General features: G+C 43.4%; 1 protein-coding gene across 2 annotated transcripts; it reads left to right on the forward strand.

Annotated features, from left to right (window-relative positions):
* The first annotated feature begins 2447 nt into the window (after window positions 1–2447).
* Window positions 2448–15362, forward strand: prom2 (prominin 2). Of its 2 annotated transcripts, none has more exons than XM_071903985.2 (24): window positions 2448–2595; window positions 3753–4108; window positions 6375–6430; window positions 6814–7019; window positions 7181–7301; window positions 7859–7922; window positions 8080–8169; window positions 8740–8936; window positions 9643–9717; window positions 10069–10132; window positions 10239–10395; window positions 10538–10690; window positions 10929–11052; window positions 11154–11242; window positions 11616–11700; window positions 11897–12040; window positions 12150–12218; window positions 12402–12494; window positions 12593–12646; window positions 12777–12857; window positions 13389–13457; window positions 13600–13689; window positions 13952–14064; window positions 14181–15362. In XM_071903985.2, exons 2-24 carry the CDS (start codon window positions 3847–3849, stop codon window positions 14230–14232), a joined length of 2508 nt encoding a protein of 835 aa, XP_071760086.2. In that variant the 5' UTR covers window positions 2448–2595; window positions 3753–3846; the 3' UTR covers window positions 14233–15362. The 2 variants fall into 2 exon arrangements, with proteins under 2 accessions (XP_071760086.2, XP_071760093.2); XM_071903992.2 differs by lacking the exon at window positions 2448–2595 and adding an exon at window positions 2845–2970.
* The last annotated feature ends 1409 nt before the right edge of the window (window positions 15363–16771 follow it).

Raw genomic sequence — 16771 nt, forward strand, 5'->3', positions numbered from 1 at the left:
TTCTCCAGTTATGCTCTTTATTTCAGTCAGCTGTAATGATTTTTAATAGACATAGACATTTAATACACATAGAAAAAAAAAAGATCACTGATTTTTAACCTCATGAGGCTCAGGTCTCATTTCAACTAAACCATCAGATCTGGTTCAAAGATGTTTGGGCAAGTCTGACTTCAGTGGATAGGTGTAATCGCTTTTTTTATTATTAAATTTAAACATTCCCCCTTTAGACATAGTGCTCCCTGTCATGCCCAATGGAGACAAAGCTATTCCCAATGCAATTTACTGAATCTTCTTATGATGTATTGAAATCCCGACTGAACCTGACTGGAATGTGAGCAAGACACTGCAATTCCTGTTCTTGAGGTGAAATACAGCACTTTGTCAAGGGAGCGAGTCCCCATTTTGAGAGCCGCATGTCACCTATTTTTGCCTGCCAAGGTTGAGGTAATGTAGGAGCTGATGGCCATTTTGGGTAGTGAGAAAAGAGGAATGGGAACTGGGACTGTAATGATGACAGAATTGTGACAATAACAATAATTTCATAATGGCCATAGATGGCTGCTTGGACCTGATTAGGCAGAGCGGGGTGGCTGTTTTCTCTGCCAAGCCTGTGAATCATGCAGGCTCTACAGATGTACTGTTTGACAGAAAAAGGCAAAAATGTGGGTGGAGAAAGCGCTGAGTGCAGAGTCTTTAGTGAGAAGATAAGTGAGATATTTAGGCCTGGGTTTCTACGGTGCAAGGTACAGGAGTCACCAGCACATCACACCCAACTTCCTAGCAACAGCTGTCTGAAACAGAATGATTGTGAGAAATACTTTTAATTATTTAGAGCATCTGTATGAACATTTCTTGTCTCCTTAGATGGGGGCGTAAAAAGGCGTTTCAAGTGATTTCCCGAAGTTATTGTTCTAGGAATGTTGAGTCAGTGAGGAAAAATCCTTGGAAGGATTTCAGCTGTATTGGCAGCGTTTCAGGCCTGGCCAACAAGATGTTTGATGGCCTTCACATACGCGGGCCACTGGATCAGAGGTCAGTGCAGAGGCTTCTGGGAAACCATGTCACGGCAGATTAAAGGATCAGCCCGTAATTGATGACTTGGATTGTTGAGGTGAACCAGGGATGAGCAAGTAGTGATTGGCACCTGAGAAGGCAAACAACAAGAGAGAATTCAACAACGGCTTCTGTTTCCAAAGGTAGGCACGCATTCATTTTCATCTGTAGAGATTAGAATAGGAAAATCAGATTGATGCAGAATGTAATATCATCTTTCATGTCATGCAAAGTGTATTCTCTCAGCCCCACAACAGAGGATTCAGTGTCAGAGCCGAGCTTCACAGAGCAGTCAGTATCACAACGTACCAAATTCAAAGTATATTTAGACTTCACAAACATTGGTGAAGAGATCTCATGAGAACGATCGTCTTAGTCTCTTCATTCCCACTACAAAGTGGTGCTCCTGCAGAAGTATGGGTAAGCCTTCTGTAATAACACCATCCAGTCTCCATCTTGTCCCAACATGGTTCTTGTTCACCTGAAAAGTATTTTGTTCCTAGGCACAGCTCAATCTCTCGGCTATGGCTCCACCAATAAAACCACGGTTATATTCCTGTCTCGCCTTGTTCGGCTGCAATTATAAATCTTCCTGGCTGAGAAGACTGATAGTGTGGAGGGAAAATATGACTTCTTAGCCTTCTTAGCCAATAATGCCTGTTAGAAGATGTTTTTGAGGCGTTCTTGGCAATCATTTGGTCTTATCTGTTCTCATAAACCTGTTCTCAAGTGTGCCCATGCCTCCTATCTTTTCCTGCATATTTGGGCTGTGCCGTTACTTGTTTGAACACCTTACCATAGCAGATGTGGAATGATAAATTGGGAGTTATAGGAGGGCGGGGTATTGTAGCTGTAAACAACCTCTATTGCCAGAAGTCAAAGTTGTAACCATATACTAAAATTAAAATTACTTGAATGTCCTTGTCAATTATTAACATGTTTGATTGATTTTTATTGACTTGAGTGAAGTTTGACACCAACATTTACACGCACTATGTTCTGTCTAAACTGTCAGTCTCCTAAACTGAACTAGTTTTTTTTCACAAAATCTCCTCTCTCACTTCGCTCTTTCCCCTAACCCCATGAAGTAAAAGTGTGTTGCAATTCAACCACTATTTGTATGCTGAATGTTGTCGCAATTTTACACCCGCCCCCCTCTCTTCTGACAAACACACACACTTCAGAATCCAGAAAACAAAGCGGGACAAATCACTTTTTGTTTGGTGGAAACCCTCTCAATTATTTGCTTTGTTGCCACCCTCCCACTCTTTCCCACGTCACTCCCTCCCTCTCTCCCTGCTTCTCTCTCCAAGACCCTCCCTCTCTCCCTCCCTCCCTCCTCCGCCGCCGATCCCCTCGTTCTTAGTGCCAGTATTTCTCCAGGCGCAGAGGCAGTCAACTTCAACTTCACAGCAGTAGCAGAGCCTATCAGGTTTCCACGGGATTGAACAGTCACACCCCTGCAGGCCTGTGCAACCTACTCTAATACTTGAGGAGACCAGCAGACAGGAGAGACTGTCCTTCACTGTCCCGACAACCAAGGTGAGTTGTCCCTGTCCCGCTGGAGACAGAACAGGTAAAAGCTCCTCTTTCCCATGTCCTTCACCCTCTTCTTTTTTCTTTTCCTCTTTATTTCCTCTGACTCTTTCCTTATCTTATCCTCTCTTCACTGGAAACTGACTCGTACTCCTCTGTCTTCCTGTCCTCTACTGTCCCACCCACACCCATACCGAGACTAGAGGAAAAGTAGCAGAGCTGCTCAGACAGTCACAGTTTGTTTCCAGAGCTCCAGTGAGTAAATACCCTCAGGCGGCTGTGCTGTGCGCTGGGTTAAAGAGCTGACCGTGTTCTCCAGTAACAGTGTCTTCAGAGAAAACAGGCGGCCCGTCCTCTCTTTGCTTTCAATAGCGCGAGGAAGTAGGTGCATTCAGTTTATTTGGCAGCTTAGCCTTTGAAGAATTATTTGCTTGTGAGAGCTGCTCTTACAAAAGGCATACAATTTGTGAGAGTGTAATGAGAGACGATTGACTTTGATGTTCTGATAGTGTGGGGCAGTTTCATGCTGGTGTCTCTTTAGTCTGACAGTAAGCAGTGTCTCTTTTCACTGTCTGCTGTCTTGTGAGGCGAGCAAGGTTGGCTGGGTCTGGATTAACAGTGGTGATGCAGGTATATGAGGCTTCAGTGTTTACACTATCAACATGGCTCTTATACCACAAGGAGACAAGGAGAGATTGCAGGCCGGCATTGTATTATATTAGTTTTTCATGTCTCATCTGCTGTAAGACTTTGCCTGTAACTTAGATGCTAGATGCCAGTATGTACTGTACTACATGACTGCCTCAGGCTGATCTAGGCAGGACTGCTGTGTCAATATTTCTGGATAAGCAGAGCATGAAACACAGCGTTAAAGGGCAATGTTTTTCTCAGAAACTAAATACACACAGGCTTTAACATTTAGATATCCCCATTTACAAAATGCCACTGTTGTGTTTCTTCTGCATAACAGCGTCAGTGTTTTTTTTTTTCTCCCTCTGCCATTCTGTATCGAACTGTGCAACGACCTCTTTCTCTGTGACTCACTCTGTGGGTTTCTGTGGTGTTCTTCTCCGCATCACAGATTCTACTTCTGTATCTGGTATGAGTGTGGCGGATATGTGTCATTGTGTTCAGCCAGTCTGTTTCTCCCATTTTGTCTCCAGACACACCGAGACAGAGGCCGTGCCATGAGGTGATCGCTCGATAAACCTCCTTTTCTCCGGCCAAGTCTTTCCCCAGCCAGTCTCACCTGTAGGCATGGGGCCATGTGAGGGTATGAGGGGATGGAGGCGGCGAGGCAGCGCTGGAGCGTTCAGGGCTGGGGTAGGAGTGCTGCTCCTGGGGCTCAGCCTGGCCCAGTCCACCTCTCCCCAGGCTCCCTGTCCAGCAGGTGTGGCCCCGCAGAGTCTCACCCAGCCACAGTACCAGGACAACACAGGAGTGGATACTGGAGCGGGCTTCATGGCCGACCTGGTCCAGTCCTTCCTCCACACGGTCCAGCCTAACCCCTTCCCTAAAGGTCAGTGTCGCAGAGCAGCCGTTCTCAATGTGGGGACCACCAGGGGTCCTTGAGAGGGTTCCAGGGAGTCCCCAGCAAATTGATGAATTGATGAACTTGATTGATGAACAAATTGATGAACTTCACCATTATTTCATTCACAAGAAGTTAACACAATTAGAGAATGTAGAAGAAGGACTATTTTGATCATAGTTTCACTGTTATCTTTCTACCTACAATACAGATAGTCATGAATTCTGGACAAAATCATTTCAAACAATCAATCAAATATTCTCAGATTTGGGTCCGAGAGGCAAAATGTCATCAAATGTGGCCCTAATGTGTACGAAATTTGGTCCTTGATATGAAGAAGGTTGAGAATTGCTGATCTAGAGTCTCTACTGGCAGGTTTAGATGGACAGTATACTCTTTGTCGACGCCGGGCAGGCAGGTGTACGACCATAATGTAAATCACATAGAAATACTGTGGCTGATCTAGAGTCTCTACCGGCAGGTTTAATTGGACAGTATACTCTTTTTTGCCGCCGGGCAGGCAGGTGTACAACCATAATGTAAATCACATAGAAATACTGTGGCTTTCACGCCCTGTGCTGGGAAAAATTTCCCTACAAGGGTAAAGGTGAGACGTTCGTGACACACTCCTTCTCTATACACATCATACCCATAGAAAACGATGACCAGTTTGGCTAATCAGTAAGTGGGAAGGGGGAAGGGGAATGCTTGCATTTGGCTCAGTCAATCTTTAACATCTCAGGTGATGTTTTTGGCCTAGTATTTCCTTCAGTAGGGCATGACTCAGGCTCATGTTACACACATAGTCCCTCATATAAAAGGGAACAAAACAGCACCGTAATGTTCCTATGACGTGTTCTAATTGCCCTTTAATCTTGCCTTTTATTTTGCTTTGTAAATGACTCTAAAGTGCTTCTGTATTTTGCCAGATGCTTCCTGGTTGGTATTGATTTCATTAAGCAAATAATTGCGACGAACACCTGCGCACACACTCACTCACACACACACACACACACACACACACACACACACACACACACACACACACACACTGCCTAACGACCTTTGCCCAGTTGAAACTCATTTTAGATTCATTGATAATCATTTGTTGGCTATGGTCAATTGAATGATGGCTATTGTGAGGTGGTTTCTCACAAAGAGCTATTATGGCAATACATTATTGATCAGTGGAATTTTGATACAGTTCATCACCATCTTCATTAACTGTTCTGTGTCAAACAGTGAACTTCCCTGCCTACACTCATCCTTTTAAGGCGTCCTCCACATTACCATAAGCTTTTCTCACAACATGTCAGCCAGGGCTACACAGAGCAGACATTTACTCTCTTTCTCTCTCTCTCTCTCTCTCTCTCTGTCTCTCTCTCCCTCTCTCTCTCTCCCTCTCTCTCCCTCTCTCTCTCTCTCCCTAATTCCCTCCCTCCCTCATTGGCTTGATGCCCTAGTGTCTGGGCTAAGAGGAGGATTGCAATTCTGCTCACCAACCTGAGAGCTCGCCAGTTGGACCTTACCAGCTGGTGAACCAGTTTCCCAGTGCTATGAACTTTTTAATGATTTTGTTCATAAAATTCTAAAACAACTTTGAAAAAATGCATTTGATCAATTCATGGATTTCATTAGAAACATGTTAACAACTGTGAACACACACATACACACACACTCAAACACAATTTGATAGTTAGTTCACACCTTGTGGTAATTTATACAGACCACAAACCCGGTGCTTAATAAGAATAGTAATGCATTTGATTTATAACACATTTAAAAGCAAATTTGTGTTGCAGCAATTTAAAGAGGGCAAAACACAGCAGCAAAGAAAATGAAATGCAAAGCATTTTGCCAAATGCAAAGCTGTTTGCCAAATTTTTCCCAGGCTACAATCTGCTGTGAGTCAGACAGATGGTGAGGAGTAGACAAAAAAAAACGAGAACCTTCACTTCTCCATCTTAACGAACACCTGAACAATACCTCGTCTCAGTTTCCTTCCACATTCAGCGGCTGTGTTGTGAGAAGAATGGCCGTAACAAAAGGTTTCAGCGAGACAATAAACTACAGGCATCGTATTCTTTGTAAAAAGCTCTCTGAAATAGGCTGGGAGAGTATTCAGCATGGCCAAAATATGAGACTCTCCACCCTAAGAAGTGTGTCTCTGTGTCTTCTGATTTCATACAAAAGCATGAGCACATCTTGAGCCGCAACAAAGTGTCAAACTTTTCTCTCTGTCGCTTCCTTCTAGATCTGATCCTGAAATTCGCAAAGGAAGTGCAGTCGGATCCAGACGTCATCAAAGAAGTGAGTGCAAATGAGTGTGGTATGTGCTAGGATGTTATCAACTTCTAGACATGTGAACCTTTCTTTTAAAAAGCCACAGACGCGCCCTCCCTCCCTATAGCTGGTAACCCGAGAACCATTAATGTAAAGCTTCCTTGTGTGTGCGTGTGTGTGTTTCCCAGTCTACTGAAGTTACTAAGGCTCTTTCATCCACTCCAATTGTGGATTCAGTGTACCAGAGTGAAGTGAAACTATAGTGCAGTGATGGCTCACTGTGTCTGACGTCACAACAGACCACAAAGAGCGGCCACTGTTACGCATCTTGGCCTTGAAATTGATATTTTTGTGCCATTTTACTAGTGACTGTCTGAAATAACAAGCGTCATTTGTCTCCATGTGTTCAGGTCCTGCACTATGAGATCGGTTTCTTGGTGTGCGCAGCCATAGGTGTCCTGTACATCGTTCTGATGCCCATAGTTGGTTTCTTCTTGGCGTGCTGTCGCTGCTGTGGCAACTGTGGTGGGAAGATGTACCAGGAGCAGACATCTGGCATCCACTGCTGCAGAAGAGCACTCTACTGGAGCGCATTCATCACCACACTCATAATACTGTGAGTCTGTGTGTGCTCATGTGTCTCCCGGAACAGTGTATAATTACGTGTTGCTTGAAATGTGTGCATGGCTGCCTGTGTGTCTCTCCTGTGGATATGCAACGATATCATGTTTTCTGACAGAAAATTAAGTGTGTGTGTGTGTGTGTACATGTTTACAGTGCAGGAAACATCTGTATGTTCAGAAGTAACGAGGCCCTCAGAGTGAGTGTGGACCAGAGTGCAGTGGAGCTCAACAATACTTTAGACAATCTCCAAACCTACCTCACTGCTGTGCCTCAGGTAAGAGAAGCCACCTCAAAACCAATTTCATTTCATCCTAGTCTCTCCTGATTGAAGTGAGTTGAGTGACGATGGGATTACATGGTCAAAGGTCGGCGACCTCATTGTGGCAGCATTTATCGATACCAGTTGACTGATTGCTATTGTTTGATGTCACCTTTTTTTTTTTTTTTTTTTTAAACCTGCTTAAACTGTTAACATAAATAACCTTGTTAGTGTCCATTCAGGATTAGTCACAGAAAGCACTCAACCTACCATCAATCGACTGTGAGTCAGCAGCTTTTGTGTGTGTTGCAAACAGACCCTCCATTCTCCATTCAGCCCGCTGATTAAGCACTAGCCCTGCTCCCTGCAGTGTCAATACATTTATCTCACAATACAAGAGAGTGAGAAAGGGTTGGAGGGAAAAACAGAGAGGGCCGTGTTCTGTTTGTTCTTTTCATTTGCCAAGCTGCCATGTGCGATTAGATTAAGTAATTCGCCCTTGACATTTGTTGTATGTCTTATTTCAAAGCGTATCTCACATCAAATTGTGTTTTTCCCCTGCCTATCTCCAGCAATTTGACCGTGTGGTGAATGAGAGCTACAAGACCGTACATGAGGTTAGCCAAAACCTAAATGGTGAGTGTTGGCAACTAAATATTGTTCATGTTGAAGAACTACGCTAATGCTTTTCATTCTAAATATATTCCTGTTTTCTGGGCATACTTAACCCTCTCATATCTCTTTGTCTGTGTGTCTGTGTGTGTGTGTGTGTGTGTGTGTGTGTGTGTGTCAGCCATTGGCCCTCAGCTTGGTACAGAGATCCAGAAAAGCTTTAAAGGAACCCTGGATCCAGCCCTGAGCTCAGTTAGAGTTATGGACCAAGGTACAGTACATATAAATGCATGTGTGCATATATGGAAGGAGATCAGTATCAATAATCACACAGGCTAGATTCATGCCCATGTGTGTGTGCAATGTATCTCAGTTCTCACACTGACTGCGTATCCAAAATCGGATAAAGTCTTGAAATCAATTATAAAAATTAACAAGGTCTTAATTTTTTCAGCATGCATTGACAGGTTCCTTAACACTGCATGTCCAGTCTTAGATTAATATAAAACAGGGTTAGTAGTATAATATGCTAAACATCTTTTTTTTTTTTTATCATATCTGCTTTACTTAAAAATATTGAATTCATGTCTCTCATAACAATTATTTTCCTGTTGTCCTTTTTCTTATGCTGCCCATTTATAGTTTCACAGCTTTGATTAGCTAGGTTCAATCAGAAATAGGTTGGTTTTGCCAGCTTTGTTTCTTTAGTTTATTTTTTTTAAAATTGGTCTTAAATTCAATTCCAGGTAGCATTAAAAAGGTCTTAAAAGTCTTACATTTTGCTCTCTGAAACCTGCAGATGCCCTGCCTGGTGTTTATGTGTTTTTGTGTGTATGAGCAGAGATCACCAGCACCAATGATCTCCTGAGAGAGCTGAACTCGTCTCTGGTCCGGCTGCAGTCCAGCGTGAACCTCCTCCAGGCCAATGTCAGCGCCGTTAAAAACAGCATCAACCAGACCATCCACAAGCCCAGCTGCACTGGCTGTACGGTCCTACAGCCAGACCTACAGAAACTAACAGTGGACATCTCAGTCACTGTAAGTACTGATTAGTCAGGTGACATAGAGTCTTTGTGTGTATATAAGATGGAATATTCCTGTTTGCTTCTTGAACTGATGAGTTGATTCAGTGAATGGTTTAATGACGAAGGAAGGGAGTTGGCTCTGAACATCCACTCTTGTGAAACTCCAGTGATGTTTGCAGAAGAGTCAGGTTTGATTGCATAGCTTAAGTCTCACTCTAGCAGGCCTACAGACTGAGAATCAGCCGCCTGTCACTGGGTGTGAACAAAAAAATTACCACAAGGCAACAGGAAACATCAGTTTAGCAATCACGTTGAATTTGTTGCAGACTGAGACACGTGGCAATAGCTCACCAGTAATTTGGTTTGTCAAGAACAGCTGATATGTCCTCCTCCTCGTCCTCCTCTTCTCTCTTCCTCCTACACTCTTACTGTGACACATACTGATACTGATTCTTCTCTATTCTCCTCTACTCTCCTCTCCTCTCACAGTAGTTTTTGGTTTCAGTGTCAGCCCCATTCTATTGTGGCCTGTTGGCTCTTTCATAAAGGCTCTTACAATGAAAACTTAAGTATAATGTGCTCGCTTTGCTGATGTCTGCTGCCCTCTTCTGTTAGTTTGCTATTACAACATTCACATTTGATGACTGCTCACAAGGCCTGTGTCTGTGTGTGTGTGTGTGTGTGATTGGACGGGCTTGTCTGTGGGTGTCTCTCCATAGATCCCCAGTCTGGGTGAGTTCCAGTCAGCAGTGGACGAAGTCGTCAAAGCTGATCTCAAATCCCAAATCAAGGAGGTCAGTGATTTCTCTTGAGCCAAAACATGAAAGTAACCGGATCGAACTTCACCGTACAATGCCTGCCCTGTTATGGAACATATTGGAACAAATGTATAGACAGAGGGGAAGAAGCGTGGAGGATTTGTAACCAGAGATAATGTAATATACTCTGGAAATGGATTCACAATCAGTTGAAGCTGTGTTACGTGTATAAACAAACATTATTTTCTGGTTGCTTTTTGACAGACTGTGGTATGGAGCGTCATAGAAAGAGAGAATTCAACTCTGCGTTCACGGACACTTGAATGAATGGAGACAAATGCGTTTATAAGCCTATGGCATTATGTGATCTGCTTGTCTTTATTTCAGGTGGAGGATTATTTCAACAGCATCCCCCAGAGGGTCACCAATGACACCAAGGACGTAGTTCAGAGTGAGTGAGCTTTTGTATATGTGACACACTGTCTCCTGATAAACAGATTTCGATGAAGAAGTCTGTGCACACATATTAAAAACGTGTGTGTGTGTGTGTGTTTTAGGTACGAAGCAGCAGCTGGAGGAGATACAAGCACAGATCTCCCAGATGACCAAAGACATCCCTCTATCTGCTCTGACCAACGTGTCAGACACACTGGATCATCTGCAGACAGAAATCAGCTCCGTCACCCCAGAGGTGGAGAGAGCAGAACATATGAGGTAACGAGCCTGGACACACACACACACACACACACATACAGGGCTGATGGGAGAAAAAGGCACATACGCTGTAGTGACACAGTGAGATCACCACATTTCATTAGTGTGTGTATAAAGTGTGTCTGTGTGCACACTTCTCCAGATGGGCGGTGTGTGTGACCCTGTGCTGCGTGGTCCTGCTGGTGGTGGTGTGTAACGTCCTGGGTCTCCTCCTGGGCCCTCTGGGACTGACGCCTAAAGCTGACCCCACAGAGCGCTCCTGCACCGCAGACTGTGGAGGCACCTTCCTCATGATGTGAGTGCTCAAACACACACACACACACACACACATACACTCAGTTGTTTACAGGAACAATCCACTGAAGCCAAAAATGTATCTGAACATCAATGTGAACGGTTTTAAAATGTATTTACTTAACTTTCAGTACTTCTATAAAACCCCATTTGATTTACCCAATCCAGTTCAGATGTGATTTTCAATCTGTTTCATAATTTGAGCTCTCGTTTGACCTCTGACCTGGATGTGGTTGCAGGGGTGCAGGCTTCAGCTTCCTGATCTCCTGGCTGTTTATGTTGGTGGTGCTAGTGCTGTTCCTGCTGGGCGGGAACGTTTATACACTGGTCTGTCAGCCCTGGGACAACGGAGAGCTGCTAAAGGTAGACACACACACACACACACACACACAGGCACGTACACACAAATAAAGTACATAAACACGCTACAAATGCTGTGTTAATATTCTGTGTTTTCTCCACAGTTCATTGATACTCCAGGTGTAATTCCACAGTTTGAGTTAGGCCCAATGCTGGGACTGAAATCCAACCTCACTCTCACTAATATTTACAGGTATGTAACCCCAAATCCCCACCTCTTACACAGTCACACACAGACATGCATACACACGTGCATGCATATACACACAGAATTGTCTGCAATTAGTCTTTAGTCTGTTTAATCTTTGTCTGCTCCCGGCACCTATTGCACACCTGACTGTCCCAGAAGGGGGGTCCCTCTGTCATTTTCTTTCCTAATGAGGTTTTTGTGTAAATCTTTCCCTGTTCTCATTAAGGGTCTAAGGTTGGGGGGTGTTGCTTTTTGTTTTTTGTCATTTATTATATTAAAATATGGCCGTGTGAACCTCTTTGAGACTGTAACTGTGATCTATACAAATAAATTTGACTTGATTCAATGTCCTGTCTGTCTGTCCGTCTGTCTACAGTGATTGTGAGAAAAACATGCCTCTGTGGTCGACACTCCACCTGTACGAGCTCGTAGACCTTGAAGACCTGCTCAATGTGTCTAAAGTAAGTTTCCTTATACTGTTCTTTTCCATCGGCCATTACTTACAGGCATAGTTCACGCAATAACTTTCCGTGGGTTTAAAAAGAAAGATTAACTTTCTAGTGTACGTCATGCATTGCCTATGCCAAAGCATCGTTTGTAATCTCTGTCTCTATGTCTCTCTCTCTCTCTCTTTCTCTCTCTCACACACACACGCAGTACACAGAGGAGATCCAGCAGCACTTTGAGAATACAAACATCACCCTGTCCACCATCACTTTTCTGAGCCCCGAAGTTCGACAGCAGCTCAGCAGCATCTCTGCCAAAGCTAAAGACGTTGACTTCACTACTGTCACACAGCAGGTAGCCACTACACTGTATATAGGCTTACTATGTGTAATTCTATTATCATTACTTGTGTATATATGTAACATATAGTTTTGATCCAGTGTGTCCTGTTTGTCTTCCTCAGATCAACAACATTTCCAGCATTAATCTCAATACAACGGCAGATAAACTCGATGAGCTCGCCAACGTTCAAGTGAGTCAAGAGAAATTAACATTACACATCTCTTGCATATGACTGGATAACCTTAAAATGCTATGCTTTTCTGTACTAAAAACAACATACAAGCACTTACTTTGTCACATGCTTCCTAAGTCATTACAAATATCTTCTGACGCCCATGTCCTATTGACTAACCAGTTACTTGCTCGCTTCTAGACAAACAGTGAAATTCAGACAGAGCTGAGAGCTGAGGCCATGGAGCTGAGGCAGATCCAGATCAACATAGACACAACCATCATCCCACAGCTGGTGAGTCCTGCTGCTATAGTCTGTCCTGCCTACACTGGCCATCCATCTGAATGTGCAGACATTTAAACATACACTCCTGTGCTGCTTTTCCCTCCCAGGAGAAGCTCAACTCAACCATAGAGAGTCTTCGATCCATTGCGGGAAAAATCAATGTGAGTACACCGACTAATACCTGGAACGGCAAGAACAGAGAGCACACACACACACACACACTCCTCTCTCTCTCTTTTTTCTTTCTCCCCCTCATCCCCGGCTCATTTCTCTCCTTCCCGTCTATTCCAGGGAACAGTGGGGGAGGTGTTGAGCAAAGTGGGAGCAGCACAAGACTTCCTGAACACAAACACAACACAGATCGTCAAGACTGTGAGTAGAGCCACGAGTCACATGAGTTGCACGAAACTGTGCTCCAGTTGATCCTTCATGCCTGTGGTCGGTCAGTCATTTAGCCAGGGGGGCGAGGGGGGGGTGTGTGTGTGGGGGGGGTGTAGTGGTTCAGTTAGTACGGGTGTATTGGTGCTTTGAACACTGTGCTTGTTTGTTTAATATCCACGTGAGTTATATATACATATTTTATTGAATTGTAAGTAATTGCTAGTCTCTTTGAACTGACGCTTCCAGATATATTGCAGTGTCCCATTTTGCGCCAGATGACTGTTTAGGTCCATTTTCCAGCGCTTATCACAACTCTATTGCTATTATTCACGGGTCAACTCCAGGGGATTTACCCAGAATTCCACTTGATGAAATGGCTGGGAGTTCCACTGATCCTCATGACTTCCCACTGTAAAGTAGGTAGAAAATGTGTGGAATTTACTCTCCGTCTCTCTCTCTCTCTCTCTCTCTCTCTCTCTCTCTCTTTCTCTCTCTCTCTCTCTCTTGCTCTGTCCATCATAGGAAAGCAGAGCGTTTTTGGACTGTCAGATGGCGTACTTCATTGCATATGCTGACTGGGCCAACATCACGGTAAACTTCATTGCACTGTGACATATTGTGTATGCACTTGTCAAAATAGTGTGTGTCCAATGAGTGTGTGTGTGTGTGTGTGTGTGCACATATGAATGAACTGTTTGCCCTGTGGCTGATGTGTGCACGCTCTCTCCTGTAGATCACGCAGCAGCTCGGCCGCTGTGGGCCCGTGGCGGGAGCCGTGGACTCGGCAGAGATCATCATCTGCTCACAGATGGTGGAGTCTCTGGTGAGAAGCAGATATTGTTACCTCCACCTCCTGCTACACATCTATATCCCTCGTTGATTTGTTTTTTTTATATGATTAGTCCACAGACTAATCATATAAAAAACAAACTAACCTGCCCACTATCTTGCCTGTCAAATTTGATCAAATCACTCACTGTTGGTATTCCTTATCAGTTCAAATACCTTATAATATGGCCAGTTTAACTGCCTTTTGTTCATAGTATCATTTTGCCGTTGTATTCATCCATCTTCTGTCTCTCTAGAATGCCTTCTGGTTCAGTCTGGGCTGGTGTATGATCTTCTTCATCCCCAGCATCATCTTTTCTATCAAACTGGCCAAGTATTACAGAAGAATGGCGCACTCTGATGTCTTTGAGTGAGTAGCACACACACACACACACAACGTTCAGACATGTTGTGAAGAAGAGTCACATGTTTGATTCATTTGACTCTGTGTCCCTCTCTGACCGCTCGTTACGTCTCTGTTCCCAGGAACCACATCATGATGAACCACATCCCGCGGGCCCAGATGAAAGCCTACTGAGAGGAGAGAAGACTGAGTATGTGCGGTACAGCTTTAAGACTACAGACATGACGGTGTCATCACTTAACAAAATGAAAACAAATGGTCCATGACTGCTGAGTGAGACTGAAACTGGGGGACCTCAAACCCCCAAAAAACAAAAAATGCTGCCAGGTTGACACACATCTAGCCCACTGCCTGTTCCAGTTCTCACCTGAAGGTGGAGAAACAAGGCCAATTACCAACAAGGAGAAACAAGAAACAAGGCCAACTACACGCATTACACACACACACACACACACTCACACACACACACACACACACACACACACACACACACACACACACACACACACACACACACACACTTACACACACTAAATCTCTGAATTTATCTCAGGGGTGTCGCAGGGCATAAGGGGATCTGCAGGGATTTGTCTCATCATTTCACATAAACATTTGATATATATGTTTTTCATTTATTGTATTTCATAAATATTTTGTATCTATGTAATGAATTGAGCCATTATTGGGCTCTGGAAACAAGGTGTAGTTTATATTTCATACTGTTAAGATGCTTTTTGTAGAATGGTTCTGATCTCACTGATGCACACTGCCACAGCCTCACAGTCTACAGTCTTGTTGGTGTTCAGTACTCCATAAACGTAGGAACGCGTAATTGTGCCAACGGGCATTCGTAATGTGCCAGCCTCTGTCCATTCATGGCTGTGGTTTAATCCCGGGGCTGTGCCAATGGGAAACACATTTAAACTACTCTCTTAATTATACTTGGCACTTGTATTGGAAATTCATGCACCCTATTTCTATATAAATCAAACAATTCATTAAATGAATCACTGGTGTTGCTACATCACTGCATACTGTTTGCATACTGTACAATGCAGCTATAAAATGTTCTTTTTGTCAACATTTTCTTTCCAAAGATATTTTTGTAATAATTAGTGATCTTGACTGAAGTGATTAATGATTCTGTGATGATTCAATTTTGTACTTGACATAAAGAGTAGTTTGTGTCTATCTTTGTGTTACAGCACTTTATATGGTCTTTTTGCCCATGTGTGATTAAATGTTGTGAACATTTCTGCCAGCTGTTGTGAAAACTACTGTGAGTAAATTTTGTCACTGATCAACTCTGGCTTCACTGTGCATTTTTCTACCTTTTAGCCATAGCATGAGTTGAGCCTCAGAGCTCAGTCTGTTTCTATTTCCCACACATACCATAAAATAGCTTTTCACGGTGCACATTCTTAGCCAAGTGTGTCCTTTGGCCCAGGGCTAAATGAACCTTTTTTACACTGCACCAATTGGTCCAGGACCAAGTTTTACAACTGCAAAATTAATGAGTATACAGACTATGTACAGCACCATAGTACATCTGTGGTACTGACATATAGACCTAATTAACTTGCAGTTTATTTGAATGTGATCTCAGCTCTCTGGTTCCCTGGTTAATCAGCTATTTAATCTCTTCTATTGGGAGTAGAGTAATGTTAGGCTGTTTGGCTTGCTAGTTAACACAAGCAACTGAACCGTAAGCATAGCTGTATATTACACATAGGAGCACTGCTTACACAACACAACATTATAAAAATGAGTTTCCAGTCAAGGTGACTTCATGTAAATTCATTTGCATACATGAAGAGCGTAATAATGGGAGTTGGATGAAAATTTGCAGCTAAGGTGTGAAGATTTATAGTTTAAATTTCTACAATAATATAACCATTGCTTCCTTTTATTAATTAGATACTGTTTAATAAATAGCAGACATCATTTGTAGAAAATGATTTTTCACTACACTGATGAAGTTTTATAATGCAAGAAGTGTAGTGTCTCAACCTGGACAGCTGTCCTGACTTAGGCTTTGGAAACCCCACAGTGTCATGGTGACGGCACTGAGGTGAAACAAGGCAACAGTAAACAGATAAAGCTGCATTCCCCACAAATGGGCGCAGTCACCCTTTGGTCTAACATGTTTTCCAAATGTTCGAAAGGTCAAAGTTCAAGTCTGTTTTGTAGTAATACAGATACATTTTGTAGGGCATAGTATATTCCTTTTGGCATTTGTGGTCCAAATTGGTTAATTGTTTCCATAATGCAGTCACCCCTTGCACCCATCAGTAAACAAATGAAAAATGAAACTCCAAATGGTGGAAAAACCAATATGGTATACATTGATGGTCCTGGAGGCAAATACATAGACCGATCCATAGTCCCATCTATAGATGAAATCGTGGGAGGCAAAAACAGCAGGGTGGGGTACTGAGTACAGAGACTGTCCATCAGCTGGACGGCCTGGGCCCAAGCTTCTCAGGCTCTGACCTCCCTATGGTGGGGGACAAGTGAAATGACAAATGTCTCCCTCAGGGGATCAACAGAGTATCACAAAAAAGTTGGGGCTAAAGAGTAAAGACAGCTGTGGTTAGGTAATTTTAGAACTTGAAATATTAGTTAACCCCAGGCGTGTGATAAGGGCGATAAGGGCTAAAGATGCAGTCATCACACAGCTCAGCAGGACACAGTCAGCTGTTCGGCACAAGCC

Source organism: Centroberyx gerrardi, chromosome 15 (genome assembly GCF_048128805.1).
Source record: "Centroberyx gerrardi isolate f3 chromosome 15, fCenGer3.hap1.cur.20231027, whole genome shotgun sequence".
NCBI lineage: Eukaryota > Metazoa > Chordata > Actinopteri > Beryciformes > Berycidae > Centroberyx > Centroberyx gerrardi.

Coding starts and splice junctions, on each gene's coding strand:
- prom2 (XM_071903985.2), top strand. CDS start 3,847: ATGGGGCCATGTGAGGGTATGAGGGGATGGAGGCGGCGAGGCAGCGCT. Junction 6,431..6,813: donor ATCCAGACGTCATCAAAGAA/GTGAGTGCAAAT, acceptor CCATGTGTTCAG/GTCCTGCACTATGAGATCGG. Junction 13,458..13,599: donor CTGACTGGGCCAACATCACG/GTAAACTTCATT, acceptor TCTCTCCTGTAG/ATCACGCAGCAGCTCGGCCG.